General features: G+C 50.4%; 1 protein-coding gene across 1 annotated transcript in view; it reads left to right on the forward strand.

Annotated features, from left to right (window-relative positions):
* Positions 1 to 1491: 1491 nt before the first annotated feature.
* The window catches only part of CELSR1 (cadherin EGF LAG seven-pass G-type receptor 1), a 174831-nt gene continuing 161081 nt past the window's right edge, over positions 1492 to 15241 (forward strand). Inside the window, exon 1 of the mRNA XM_054218028.1 lies at positions 1492 to 4727. Within this exon, the coding sequence (XP_054074003.1) occupies positions 1541 to 4727 (3187 nt within the window). The 5' untranslated portion in view covers positions 1492 to 1540. The remainder of the gene's footprint in view (positions 4728 to 15241) is intronic.

Below are 15241 nucleotides of genomic sequence, written 5' to 3' on the forward strand. Positions count from 1 at the left end.
TCACCATCCCTGGAGGTATTTAAAAGACAAGCAGTCGTGGTGCTGAGGGACGTGGTTTAGTGGCGGTTTTGGCAGCGTTATGTCGATGGTTGGACTCGGTGATCTGAAAGGTCCTTTTCAACCCAGACAATTCTACGATTCTATGATATTTGCCAGCGATGGTACGGTGGGCACCTGGATGTTCTCCTCCAGGCAGGCTGTCCCCGGCAGCCGCAGGGTGCGCTGCCCGCGTCCTTCTCGCCGTACCCACCAGGGGACACTGCAGCCGCAGGGATGAAGGCTCAGCCTGGGCGCACCGCTTCCACGCACGCATTACAAAAGAAAAGAAAAAAAAAAAGGAAAACGGTATAAAGCGTCTAGCATAAATTCACAGAATTGGCATTATAATCACCAGCGCAACATTTACATGCGGGGTCTGGCTCTGCGTCTTCCCACAAGCTACCGAAGTTTGCATCTCGTCTGTAATGATTTGCAATTGCCCCCAAGAAATCTTTCATTCCAGATCCTACCTGCTGTTCCGCACGGCTGGGAGCAAAGCGTGAGAGCATGTCAGCAAAGCAGCCCACCGCCGGGCCACTCGGCACTCCCGAGCCAGGCAGATGGTGCTGATTTTGCCCTGAAAAGTACTTTTTTTGGGGTTCTTTTTCCCCTCCATAGGGAGAATTTTAAATAAATAAATAAACGAACAAATAAATAAATAAACAAAATTCAGTTTAACTTTGTTCCGGACGACGGATCCGAGGCGACAGGTGGCTCCTAGGTGCCTTCTCGCGGCAACCCCGGCCCCCGAGGCGGCGGGGGGGGAGCGGGGCCGCCGCAGCGGTAGCGGCACCCCCCGCCGCCTCCTCCCGGCGCGGCCCCCCAGCCGGGGCGGGCGGCTCTCCCGGCTGCCGGGCGGCGGGGCGGGAGCCCCCCGGGGCCGGAGCGGGCCCAGCCCCCGCTGCCGCCGCCGCCCGGGAGGGGCCGGGCGGGGCCGTCGGGAAACCCCGCCCCGGGCAGCGCCCGCCGCGCTCCGCGCAGCCTGCGCCGCTCAGGGCCGCCGCGGAACCCAGCGGAGCGGGGCGGCAGCAACGGGACGGGACGGGGCGGCCCCGCCGTGTCGCGCAGCCACGCGGGACCGCGCCGTCCGTGGGCCAGCCCCGCCGCGGGCGGGGGGGGGACTTCGGTATTTAATTTTCTTTTTTGTTTGGTTTTTTTTGTTGTTGTTGTTGTTTGTTGGGGTTTTTTTTCTTTTTATTTGGCGGAGGAGAGGAGCAGCAGGTTTATGCTAATCGCCCTGTCGGGAGCGGCAGTGGGAGGAGGAGGAGGAGGAGAGGAGCCATTTTGAACTCACTTCAAAGTTTAAGGTGGAAAAGTTGGAGCTCTCCAGCCCCGCTGCCCGGGGGACGGCGACGGGGCGCGGGGCTGCGGGCGGGCGGCGGGGGCGGGGTGGGGGGAGCCGGGCCGGCGGCTGATGGATGAGGGCGGGCGGGCAGCCCGGCGGGTGGATGGATTGTGCGGCAGCCCTCTGCCCGGCACCGCTGCCCGCTGAGCCCCGGAGATGCTGGGGCTGTCCGCCGCCGCCTGCCTGCCCTGGGCCGCCCTCCTCTGCGCCCTGGCGCCGGCGGGCGGCGGCGAGCTGCGGCCGCCCCGCTCCGCACCGATCCTCCACCTGCCCCCGGGGGCCGCCGAGCGCCGCGCCGCCGCCGAGCCGCCCGTGCTGCCGCCCGCCGGGCGCCTGAGGGCGGCGGGGGCCGCGCTGCGCCGCGCTCCGCCCGCCGGGCCCCGCGGAGCCGGGCCGTGCCCGCGCAGCGCCCGGCGGAGGGCGGCCGCCCAGCCCCGCGGAGCCGCCGCCGGCTGCGCCCCTCCGCCGGCGGCGGGGGAGGAGGAGGAGGGCGGCGGGCGGCGGGGAGCGCGGCGGGCGCGGAGCCTCAACAGCCCCCCGCAGTTCCAGCTGCCCAGCTACCAGGTGTCCATCCCCGAGAACGAGCCGGCCGGCACGGCGGTCATCGTGCTGCGGGCACAGGACCCCGACGAAGGGGAAGCCGGCCGGCTGGCGTACTCCATGGAGGCTCTCTTCGACGAGCGTTCCAATGACTACTTCTCCATTGATGCCGAGACAGGCAGCGTGGTTACCGCCCGCAGCCTAGACCGGGAGACGAAGGACACCCACGTACTGAAGGTGACCGCTTCCGACCACGGCTCCCCACGCCGCCGCTCGGCCACCACCTACCTGACGGTGACGGTGAGCGACACCAATGACCATGAGCCGGTGTTTGAGCAGCCCGAGTACCGGGAGAGCATCCGGGAGAACCTGGAGGTGGGTTACGAGGTGCTGACCATCCGCGCCACCGACGGCGATGCCCCAGCCAATGCCAACATGCTTTACCGCCTGCTGGAGCCGGGAGCTGGCGATGGGGTCTTTGAGATCGACCCGCGCTCCGGGGTTGTGAGGACCCGAGCCCCGGTGGACCGTGAGGAGGTCTCCGAATACCACCTGGTGGTGGAAGCCAATGACCAGGGCAAGGATCCAGGACCACGGAGCGCCACGGCTATGGTGCACATCACTGTAGAGGATGAGAATGACAACTACCCTCAGTTCAGCGAGAAACGCTACCTGGTCCAGGTGCCAGAGGATGCCCCAGTGAACAGCCAGATACTGCAGGTGCAGGCCACAGATCGAGACCGGGGCAGCAATGCTCAGGTGCACTACAGCATCGTGAGTGGCAACCTGAAAGGCCAGTTCTACATCCACTCTTTCTCCGGTGCCATTGACCTGATCAACCCTCTGGATTACGAGACTATTCGGGAGTACACGCTCCGGATCAAAGCCCAGGATGGGGGCAGGCCTCCCTTGATCAACTCCAGTGGCATGGTGTCAGTGCAGGTCGTGGACGTGAATGACAATGCCCCCATCTTTGTGAGCACTCCTTTCCAGGCCACAGTGCTGGAGAACGTTCCTCTGGGCTACTCGGTGCTGCACATCCAGGCTGTGGATGCTGACTCTGGGGAGAACGCCCGCCTGGAGTACAAACTCATAGAGATGGCACCCTCCACTGGAGCGGCCCCCGTAGCAGGTGACTCTGCATTTCCTTTTCAGATCAACAACAGCACGGGGTGGATCACGGTGGCTGCAGAGCTGGACCGAGAGACTGTGGAGCACTATCACTTTGGGGTGGAGGCCAGGGACCATGGTGTGCCAGTCATGACCTCCTCAGCCAGTGTGTCCATTACTGTCCTGGATGTGAATGACAACAACCCCACCTTCACGGAGAAGGTGTATCACCTCAGACTGAACGAGGATGCGGCTGTGGGCAGCAGTGTCCTGACGCTGACAGCGGTGGACAGGGACGTTAACAGCGTTGTGACTTACCAGATCACCAGTGGCAACACCAGGAACCGTTTTGCCATCACCAGTCAGAGCGGAGGGGGGCTGATCACACTGGCCTTGCCCCTGGATTACAAGCAGGAAAGGCAGTATGTGCTGACAGTCACTGCCTCTGACGGCACTCGCTTTGACACCGTCCAGGTCTTCATCAACGTCACAGATGCCAACACACACCGCCCAGTCTTCCAGAGTTCCCACTACACAGTGAGCGTCAGCGAGGACAAGCCCATTGGCACCTCTATTGTCACCATCAGTGCCACCGATGAAGACACGGGGGAGAACGCAAGAATCACTTACATTTTGGATGATAACATCCCCCAGTTCCGCATCGACCCTGACACAGGCACCATCACCACCCTGATGGAGCTGGACTATGAGGACCAGGCCTCCTACACATTGGCCATTACAGCCCATGACAATGGCATCCCTCAGAAATCAGACACCACGTACGTTGAGATCCTCATCCTGGATGCCAATGACAATGCACCCCGCTTCCTGCGCGACCGCTACCAGGGTTCAGTTTTCGAGGATGTGCCGCTCTCCACCAGTGTCCTCCAGCTGTCTGCCACCGACCGCGACTCAGGCCTCAATGGCCGTCTCCTCTACACGTTCCAAGGCGGTGACGATGGAGATGGAGACTTCTACATTGAACCCACTTCTGGAGTGATACGCACGCTGCGCAAGCTGGACCGTGAGAACGTGGCTGTCTACAGCCTGCGGGCCTTTGCAGTGGACAGAGGCAGCCCACCGCTGAAAGCCTCTGTGGATATCCAAGTGACTGTGCTGGACATCAACGACAACCCCCCTGTCTTTGAGAAGGACGAATTTGACATCTTTGTGGAGGAGAACAGCCCCGTGGGCTCTATTGTGGCACGCATCAGTGCAGCTGACCCCGACGAGGGGACCAACGCACAGATCATGTACCAGATTGTAGAGGGGAACATCCCTGAGGTCTTCCAACTAGACTTGCTCAATGGAGACCTCACAGCCCTCATGGACCTGGATTACGAGAGCCGGACGGAGTATGTGATCGTGGTGCAGGCCACTTCAGCCCCTCTCGTGAGCCGGGCAACGGTGCACATCCGCCTCCTGGACCAAAATGATAACCCACCTGTGCTGCAGGACTTCCAGATCCTCTTCAACAACTATGTGACCAACAAGTCTAACAGCTTCCCTTCTGGCGTGATTGGCAAGATCCCGGCTCATGATCCCGATGTGTCTGACAGCCTGGCCTACACCTTTGTGCAAGGCAATGAATTAAACTTGCTCCTTTTGGACTCTGCCACTGGGGAACTCAAACTCAGTCGCGATCTGGACAACAACAGACCCCTGGAAGCCCTCATGAAAGTGTCGGTCTCAGGTAAGCAAGTGTTTGAGGTTCATAAAGCGCGTAATTCTGCTTGTCAGACCAGTGCGGGGGCATGGGCAGAAATAACTCGCTTGCAGTTTAGCGCAGCTTTGGCTTTCCTGAGGCAGCAATTTATCTGTGAAGTTTTTGGAGAGGAACCACAAAAATGTATCAAGCCCATGTGCTGTGGATTGAAGTGGTGCGTTGAAGTTGTTTAGTAAACGTGTATCACAAGGGTAAATAAAAACGAGGGTGTGTGGAAGGGTATATACTCCCTCGGTTTAGGTGGTACCTCGTCTGAAGCTTTTCTGATGTGGTTGCACAAAGGTAATAAATGATGTAACTTGCAAAGATGTAGGGAATGCACATGGAGCTCTAACGCCACCTCCTCTCCCTCTTTTTTTTTCCTCTCTTAGAAAAAGAAGAGTTGAGATTTGGTATCTCTGCTTTTTTAGTAACAAAACACGTTTATTCCCTTCTGCATACTGGGAGCTTTGGCTGGTAGATCTGCAGACCTCAGGCCCAGGCCTGGTGTGGCCTGAGGTGGATGGGTTTGCATTGCTGGCGTGTGTTCCTGTGGGAGATGGCAACTCGGAAAGCCATGAGTTATGGCTGTGTAACGGCTGTGTAACGCAGCTAATTACACTGGGCTTGCTTTAGGAGAGCTAGGGGCAGATACTGGCCAAATACAGCCCCAAAATCAGCACTGCTGGGGGGAGGGAGAGGAGGGAAGAGGCAGGGGCACTGTACCATTAATTTCCTAATTTGTGTGTGTAGCCTGTTCGATATTGTCCAATATATACTTTTATATGAGCACATACGTGCTCTTAGGATATTATTCTTTTTCTGCTCAGTTGCTTGTTTATCATGGAATTACTTTTTATGCCTCTAATTGTGGCATCAATCATGCAATGAGTAATTTCCTCTGCAGGTGCCACTTTATAAAGTTTACCGTGGACCTGATCCCATACTTCTGTTGACTTTCAGAGGTTTAACCAGATCCATTCCTCGCTGCCTCTCGCCGCAACCTAAAGCTAATATTTGTATTCTTTCCGCAAAAAAATAGCTGCAAGTACTAGGTACATAAAATGACATTTTGGGAGATGCTTCTTTTTGGATGGTTGTATTAAAAAAAAATAGTAATAATCAAACTGTGGCATAATCCTGGCAGCGCGTGTTTTACTGTAAGTAGTCAGGGTGTGCAGCGGGGCCTTGGGGGAGCGAGCCGTGCTCTCCCTTGGGTTTGCAGGCTTGAGGTCCTTTTTGCTTCAAGAAAATGAAAGTGATATTAAGTGAACTGATTGAATTTATTGCGGTGCATCACTTGACAAGCCACTCCTGGTTCTTCCAAAAGGCTGGGGGGCAGCTAATGTGGTAAGTTAGCTCATAAAGGCCGTTTCCATGTCCTGTGAGGACTTGCAGAAAAAACAGACAGTTGGCTTGTGACCTTAAAGAAAAACATTTGGATTAAGGCGCAGGTGATTGCGTGGTCATTGTCTGCCTGAACCAGTAGCTCTTTATCTGGTAGCAGAAGATAAGAACTCAACTTGGAGCAAGGAGCTTGGAAAAGTCATTTGGGTAGACTAGATGAAGAGCGTGCTCAGGACGGAAAAAAAGATGACGTGAACTATTCCTTTCTCAATCTAATGATTTACTCAGTTTAAGTGGATGAAATCTCAGGTAGGAATGAAGACCTCTGTTTTCTTAAGTAATAGGAGCTGGGTCATTCCGGCATCATTGTCATGTTTGGTGAAGGTATGAACTTTGAAACTCTGCGGTGATGTTGATCAGAACTGGCTGTCTGCTGCGTGTCTTGAGATATTTGAAAGATTAAAGCTTTTTGTCGATAGGATTTTCAAATAATTTTGACAAGCGCTGAACTCCGTTTGACGTTAATTTGGAGAAGTTTGCTGTTTGGAAATTGAAAGGGCAGAGTTTGGCAGCATGTGGTTGTGTCCAGGAAAATCTCTCACCTGCCTGCTTTCTCCAGTTTATCTGATGCAGTCTTTTAAAAAAAAAAAAGACAGAGAAGAAGCTCAGACAGAAGTGCTTCACAGGGTTATCTCTAAGTGTTGCAAAATTCCTGCAAATCATCTGCTAAAATGACCTGCCAGTTAACTGAAAAACGTGTCTATGGAGTAGCCATTAACCTCTCAACCCAGACAAACACAAAGTCCTGCCCGGCTCCCAGCTGCTCTTCGGGTCAGGGGAGCATTGGAGGGAGCTCTTTATGAACTTGGGGAATTTGATCCGTACACGAGTCGGAAGTAACACTGCTGCTATAAAAATCGTATTTCCACCGGGTGCTGTGTTGTGCTGCATGGGAGCGTGCGTGAGGCTAGCGAGGAGCCGCGCTCCTCAATTAAATTACTTTGAGACTTTGATACTTGGCTCAAACCAGCATTCTTTCATTTGACTCGGGGATTATTCAAATAAGCATGGTAACTTTGGCTTTCTGCGTATAAACAAAATCATAGAATCATAGAATTGCTGAGGTTGGAAGGGACCTTTAAGATCATCAAGTCCAACCATTAACCTACCCTGACAAAAGCCACTTCTAAACCATGTCCCTAAGTGCCCCATCTACCCTTTTTTTAAACACGTCCAGGGATGGTGAATCCACCACCTCCCTGGGCAGCCTATTCCAATGTTTAATAACCCTTTCAGTGAAAAAATGTTTCCTAATATCCAATCTAAACCTCCCCTGACGTAACTTGAACCCGTTCCCTCTCATCCTATCACTTGTCACCAGGGAGAAGAGGTCAGCCCCCATCTCTCTACAGCCTCCTTTCAGGTAGTTGTAGAGGGTGATAAGGTCTCCCCTCAGCCTCCTCTTCTACAGGCTAAACAACCCCAGCTCCCTCAGTCGTTCTTCATAAGGTTTGTCCTCCAGACCCCTCACCAGCTTTGTAGCCCTTCTCTGGACATGCTCCAACACCTCAATGTCCCTCTTGTAGCGAGGGGCCCAAAACCGAACGCAGTACTCGAGGTGGGGCCTCACCAGTGCCGAGTACAGGGGGATGATCACTTCCCTAGTCTGGCTCACCACACTATTCCTGATACTCCTGATGGAGCTAATCGGTTTGGTAAAACCTGAAAACGGCACAGTTGGGATTTAAAACTTACTCTAACAGTGTAAATGTCATCGGAAATGGGGTGGGACGGTGGGCAGCCCTGGGCAGGCTCTGCCTTCGCCCTGGTGCCAACGTACCGGCTCGGCTGTGCCCCTGCAGCGGGCCAGGAACCGACCCAAGCAGGGGAATGAGGAATGTGGGTGGTGTGGATATTAGCATTTCGCTGTGGATCGGGAGGGAGCTTTTGAAGTCTGTCTCTTTTGAAGTGAATCTTTCTGGGTGCCCCTCTGCCTGTGCCTGGCATGCAGAGCCCTCTGAGTGAACAACCCAGACCCCTTTGGGATGAAACTAATCCCAATGTGCTCCAGGGATCCCTTAAAAAGACACATTCTCCTTTTTACGTTGTACCTTCAAGGCTTTCCTACAGAAAGGCAGAGCTTGGCCTTATATTGCCCATGCCTGCACATTCTGTTGTTAGGTTTATGTTGTTTTAACAACGGGGGTGAAACCTGGACCCTGCTGAAATCCTGCCCTTGCTTTCCAGGGGGGCGGGATTTTACCCTGGGCTTCAGAAACAGGTGGTCAAGAGTCCATCAGTCTGTGATTTCTTAGTATTACTAATAAATACATGGCTTGCATTGACAGCATCATTTAAAACATTACTTTTTGTCCACAGTGATGTTCACAGTAACATTAGGTTGGGATTTATTTGGTCAAATAATGGGTTAAACATTGCTCGAGTCACACAGCAGTTGCCCCTGTTAAACATTATACTGTGGTCCCCGCCGGTGCCGGGGGGGGGGAAGGCTGGTGCTGGCCTCAGCTTTGCACAAACGTTGCACAAGTTTGCCCGGGTATCACATTGCAAACGCTGCTGGCACCTGCTCAGCTCCGCGGCCACACATAATCCCACTTATCATCCAGGACAGCTCGCTGGGATACAATGGATGTGCGGGCAAACGCCTCTGGGAACCCAGCCTGGTTCACCCGGGCAGAAAAAAACCCAACCGTACTGTATGCCGCAGCTTTTGAGTGCTTCAGATAAATGTAAAATACGTTATAGAATATACGATTTGGGGAAAGCAGGATAGACACCCAGGTGTTTTTGAGGGCGTGCAAGCTCAAGTGTCGCCTTTTACATTTCTTTGGCTTTTAATCTCCAGTGGCATTTAGCGAGGTTATTGACTATCAGCAAATACAAATTAAGGTAGAGCTCATTTGTGCTGCAATAAACTTGGGATTTTTACTCAAGGCTTGTTAAAGGATCTTCATTATTATTGTAATTTAGAAGTCATTATGCTAATGACCCTGGATCTCCAGCTCTGTGCCTTCTCCATATAAATGGAACGGAAGGCACAATACTTTGGTTTAGCCCTTCTGATAAAGGTAAGGCCACAGCTGTGCCTGAGATGCGAGGCACTGGGGGGTTGTTTGGGCATGTGGAGAAGATTTGAGATTGAAGGGAAAAGAGGAAAATGAAGGAAAAGGCATCTCTGTAAGCTCAGGGCACCTTTGGGCACGGAGGGCAAGTGCTAGGGATGCCGGCTGGGTGCCTCGGCAGCGCCAGGCTCCAAGCCCCCGCTTTGGGGAGCAGGGTGGAGGGGGCTACTGGGGCCTTGTGAGTTTTGGGGGGCAGATCTTCGGAGTGACCCATTCTTTTAGGGGTGATGCTTCTGGCTGCCTGCGAGGACTTACTTTCGGGGTCAGCCAGGGGCAATTAGTGCCCAAACTGCTCTCCTTGGGCACCCCCCAGGGAAACACATTCTCGCCAGCGGCTGCGGTGGGATCCCTGTGGGTTACGCAGTTGGGAGATGATGGAAACGGATGGGCAGGGGCTTCTCTCCATCCCTCCGAGTGGGAACAGGGCTTGTGCACGCTCGTGTTCCCGGGGGCTTTGGGCGCTTGCACTTCACACGAGCATCCTGCACCGAGAGAGAAAGCAGCTCGAACGCTGCAAGGACCAGGACCTTGTTTAGAAAGATGGTGTGATGCTGTGAGCTGTGAGATTGCAGCCCGGGTTGTTACTTGGTGTATTAAGGGGAGCTGTAGTGAAGGAAGACCCATAATGGTCAGTAGCGGTGGTTTTGAATGCTTGTTTATTTTCCTAACACATATTATTTTCCTAAAGTAGCAAAGCAAGAGTAGTGCCCATCATTTTGAAGTTAGGGTGTCTCCTGGATCTCGTGTGGCTACCTAAATCCTTTACTGCATCCATATAGGTTCTATTCTATCCCATCCCATCAATGAGATGCATTTTAGATGTGTGTCCCTCCAGCCTGCAGGAATTTGACTTTCCCTCTTCAGCCGATTGACCTGTTCCAGCCGATAAAAAGCTGTCCCTGCCTTGTTGCTTTTGTGTGTGCTTCCTTCCACTTCATCCCTGGATTTCATAGGAGTGGTGTATTTTTCTTTCGAAAGACAGGAAAATGTCTATGGCTACGAGAGGAAAATATTTAGTGGAAGGCTGACTGACAAAATAACTTTTTACTGAGATAAAAGCTATCTTCTGCATGGAAATAAATAAAATAGGGAGTTATCTGCAGCTCAAGCTACTGTAAATAAGCAATGTCTTTGCTAAAATAGTTATCCCCAGAAAAAAAAAGAAATGTTTATCACAGCACACTTCAGAAAGTAAATGAGATGTTTTATCTCAGATAGAAGCTATTTTGTCAGTCAGCTTCTTTCAGAAAATGCTCCTGTGCAATGTAGCTGTCACTAAAAATGTTTGTTTCTCCCTGTTTCTGTCTGTGTGCGGCGCAGGCTGTATATTCCTATTTTTTATTACAGTTTTTAACAAGATATTTCTACCTTAGCATGGCTTGGTGGTTGAAGCATACACAGATGGCACCTCTTAACCTTGTCCCACAAAGTGAAACTTTGAACCATAAATACTAGAGGTCACAGTCAGTTCCTGGAGAAAAAAAAACACAACTGTGTATCAAAGCCCTACATAAACCCAAAGTCAGCAACGCTGTTTAAAAACCCAAGGCAGTGTTTGTATTTGCAGCATCTTTTTGTTAAGATTTCTGTACAAGCTGTTGGGTTACCTTGATTGAGAGGGTTTGAGAAATGGCTTACTGAGGTTACAGGGGTTTTTGGCTGGTTTTGTACTGATAATTTTATTTTAATTTTTTATTGCCTAAATATTGATGCTTTTTCCGGTGATTTCTGGGGAAGAAGGAGACTTTAGGATAACAAGCAGAAGGTATGAGAAGGATGAGACTGAAGATGTGAGAGGGAGAAAGATCTACTAGATTTTTCTTGGTAATCAAGTCCCCAGGGATAGGAATTAAATTTAGAGAAGTATGATGGCGGGATTGCCAGGAAATTTTTTTCCCCCTATTTTCAAATTATTTGCAAATGGGGACATAGTTGTAATAACCATTTTTAAATTGGATTAGTAATTGTTTTATATTTTTTGATTATTTTTTAAGCTTCAGGGTATAGTAATGAATCAGTTCCCTTGTTGTGTATTCCCTTGTTGTGTATTCCCTGCTTCCCTCTTAGAAGTCACTGAAGTGCTCCTGCTTCTGACTTGCACTTTCGGGTTGGGAAGGATCCTCTGTTGCTCTGGGTACACGTTTCCTTGCAGTTCAGAATTGGTTTAGGTTGGGGTTGTGGACCCTGCTGCTATGTGCCAAATACAGAATAAACATCGAATTGTTGTCAAGGGTAATGACAAAAGAACCTTTTGTTTAGAATACAGGAACAGTTTTCTAGGTTTGGATGTTAGGATGATAGTAAATCTGCAGTAGAATTAGTGGTGGGGAAAGCAGCTGATGTGAAGCAGTGGGATTTTATACTTCTTTATCTCCGACATCCCAAGCACTACCTGAGGAAGTGGCTGGCTGCTGATAAAGTGTATAATTTTACATTTGCTCATTGAATGGTCCATTTTCCTTCAGTGTATATACTTAATATCTTGAAACTCCCTTTCATTGTGGACTCCCATCTTTGAGCTGAGTGGATTTTCTCAGACATCCCATGACTGAGGAAAATAATGCTGGGTTTTAAAGTATGACATTAGGTGAAGGTAGGTAGCGTGCTAACCACTCTTCTGGTAGGGCTCTTGCTGGTGGGACCATTAGCAGATACTTTGATGGGAACCCAGACATCCTCACGTTTCCACCAGTCTGGTCAGAGCGTGGCCCTGGTGTCTCCCAGCATCTTCAAAGAAAGGTTGGGGAGACTCATCCATGGTCTCCTGCCTCCTCCTCAGGGTGTGCTGCAGGTCTGCCAGACTCCCTTGCAGCTGACGGGTTGTCTCCAGCAGCGTTTTGGCTGGCTGGGTGCTCGGGGTCCATGGGTTCAGGGGCATGTGATAGCACGCAACACCTGTGACGGTGTGTACAGTTCAGCCAGATGTGTAGCTGCTGCATACGTTGGCATAGCTGAGGTCACTTTCATCTGGTTGTTTTGGGTTCAGGCAGCAATGACTGCACCGTAACATGGCTTCGGCTTGCCATTCCACCGGGTCCCTCGATTCCCTCGAGGATCAGGTGAGACAGATACAAAGACTGTGGGAACGTGACCGCTCTAAAAGTTGGGAGCAGAATTACTTTCTGGGCAGGAAACAAACAAACGTGAAGCAGAAGCCTGTTCTAAACCTACGGGCTACAAATACCTTGTCAATATTTAGCAGCATAGGCTGCTATTGACACTCTACCTTGTAACGCTCATGCATGGAAGATGAGTAAGGGGAGGATCAAATGTCAGACACAAGATCCATGCTCTCCATCCCTTCTACCTCTCTTTTATAACCCCTCAGGATTTTGAGAGCCAGTTGGTGGGGACAGACTCGCTATGTTTGAGTGCTTGAGATGACAACTTATCTGCTTACCTCAGTATTGCCTAATGTGCAGGATTTGGGCAACTGTCTTTCTTGGCTTCCTTTGGCATACTGACTTGTATTTCCAAAAATATCTACGGAGAGTCTCTAGGAAATGTAGGAGGGTTAGAAGAGCTGAAGATATTCAGATCAGATCTAATGACCCTTTTTGGCAATATTCCACGTTACAGTCTTTCGATCCCGGTTTCTGTGGGAAAGATGATGTTTTTAGGTAAAATAGTACTCCAGCTACTCTGAAATCAGCTTTGCCATTTAAGATAGAAGTAAGACAGTGCTGTTCTTTATGAATGATAGGCTTTTTTTGTCGTCTGATGCTTTTTTAAGAGTATTTGGCCAAGAGATTGCATAAATCAGAATACAGAACAAGTTGATGAGGGGCTCAGTTCTTCAAAGCCTTGTTCACAGTGGTTGTCCACTTGAAAGAAAGAACATCTGAGACACAATTAAATTCAGTTTTGCCACTTTGTGTTTCTGTGACAAGTGACAGCTTTATTATTTTTCCCCCCAGTGCAGGCTCTTTTTCCAGTGTTAAAAAACACTGAACTATTTATAGGTGTAACACAAGTTTCCAAAAGGGGCAGGATGTAATCTTCATGGAAAGTTTTGAAATCTGCCATTGAGCGATCTCATGTTTGCTTGGCGAGATTTGCCTAACACCTTTTTTTTTTTTGTAAGACCCGGCTGCGTGCGCTTTGGTTGAGATTTCATTGCAATGCGTTGATGGAGACAGCGTTATCGGAGGTGCAGCTTGGCTCTGATGGTCGGATTTGTATCACCCACCATGATCTGCCCAAGAAATCGGGTATCTCTTCAAAGGTGGTCGTGTAGCTTGCAGCCGTGATCAGTTGGTGGGCAGGTGGGCTGCTGGATGGAGATGCCCATCTCACGCCACTGTTTAAAGAGGGAACATAAGTGACGGAGTTGCGCTAATTGCTTTGTTGTCAGGTGGCTAAAGCTCAGTGGGATGAACCCACCCTGAATGTGTGTGCCAGGACAGGAGGGTTTGTTTTCTTTTGTGGCAATGATTGTACTTATTTCTGTTTCAGCAAACTACCTGTAGTAACAGGCTTAGCAGACTAGATGGAAGGGGGAGGCGATAATTTGAAAACAGGAAAACGTTTTGCCATGAATAATGTTAGGAGAGACTTTAAGTATTGTCAAGAGTTTGAGTGAACGAAGGGGGAAGGCATGCTTTTACGGGGATTTGGCATTCAACAAAGAAATAAAATTTTAAAATACTTCAGAAAGATGATCTTTGCACTTGAAAAATAGCAGTTGGACAGAAAAGTAGGATTTGCTGGAGAGAAAGGAAAACTTCTGGACTTTGTTTCAACAAGTCATTAATGCTGCTAAGCTGTAACCACCTTCGTATTTTTTCCAGTGTTTACACTTGCCAAGCACAAAAAAAGCAAATAAATGAAATGGTAAACCTGTAATAAATTCTCAGGGGACCACATAATAAACATAGACATGTTATGCTTATCAAATACAAAGGGAAGTAATCTGTTTTCAACACCATTGCTGAACGCATGATAGCTGCTACATTCCGTCCGCTCTCCAGCACTTTTGGAAATGACGCATCTGGTCAAAATATTTCAGCACTTTTTGAAGGAGGGGGAAGGAGAGGCCATCGCTAACAACCATTGTCAACACAACATCTCCTGCCTGCTGTGGAGTCTGTGGGCTAGATCCAGTTTTGGGGAGAAGCAAAAACATATGGACCCCACCAAAAGGGGCAAAACAGGGACTTTTTTTTAACTGGATTTGAGTTTCCCAGACGTGATGGCCAGCACCTAGCAATCTGTCTTTGCTGTTAAATCTCAAGAGGCTGTTAGGTTTGGAAGCAAATGTACTCAAGGTGATTCCCTGTAGCTGCCGTGCCACCGGAGCACGCAGCATGGGTGCACAGAGCTGCTGCATCACTTGGGTTTGCACTTTCCTTTCACTAGCTGCCGATCTGACTCCTTGACCCTATTCAAAACTGATGTTAGCAAGTCATTGAGTTTATTGGATTGAATTCCTGTGGTAGCACTTTTGGACTTTCCAAGAACCAGCCCAGCCCCTCGTTTACTTGTGTGCTTGCAGTGATGTTTATGCCGGGTCTATTTCTAAAGGAGACCCTTTAACATCTAAGCTGTGAATTATTTATTTATTTGTTTGTTTGTTTGTTTAGCTGTCTGAATTCAGTTTCAGTCATGTAGAAGTTGCCCCACACGAACGCATTGCTTGTTTTAGCAGTGTGTGGTTGCCAGCCTCCAGTCGCTGCAGGCGCAGCTCCGCGTGGCTCGGAAGAGGCGTTTGGCACCTTTCACAGCTGAGGTCCAGCAGAGGACTCCTATCTAACCATCAAATGCCACAGCGCCTCACTTTTAGGTGCCTGTTCGCTGCAGCGGTATCCTGTTTTAGGCAGTTAAGTGTCCTATAAAGGGGGAGTACTTGAAATACCATCCCGCTGCAGCTTGGGCACTTCACTCAGCATAGCGATCAGGACACTTAGCGAGGGCAGAGATGGGCTGGGCTCCAGCCCTTACTCTCAAAGCTCTTACTGTGCTATACATTAAAGAGGAGCCGAATAAGGTACAGAAGCTGTCATGGGACTCACA

Source organism: Rissa tridactyla, chromosome 1 (assembly GCF_028500815.1).
Source record: "Rissa tridactyla isolate bRisTri1 chromosome 1, bRisTri1.patW.cur.20221130, whole genome shotgun sequence".
Classification (NCBI taxonomy): domain Eukaryota; kingdom Metazoa; phylum Chordata; class Aves; order Charadriiformes; family Laridae; genus Rissa; species Rissa tridactyla.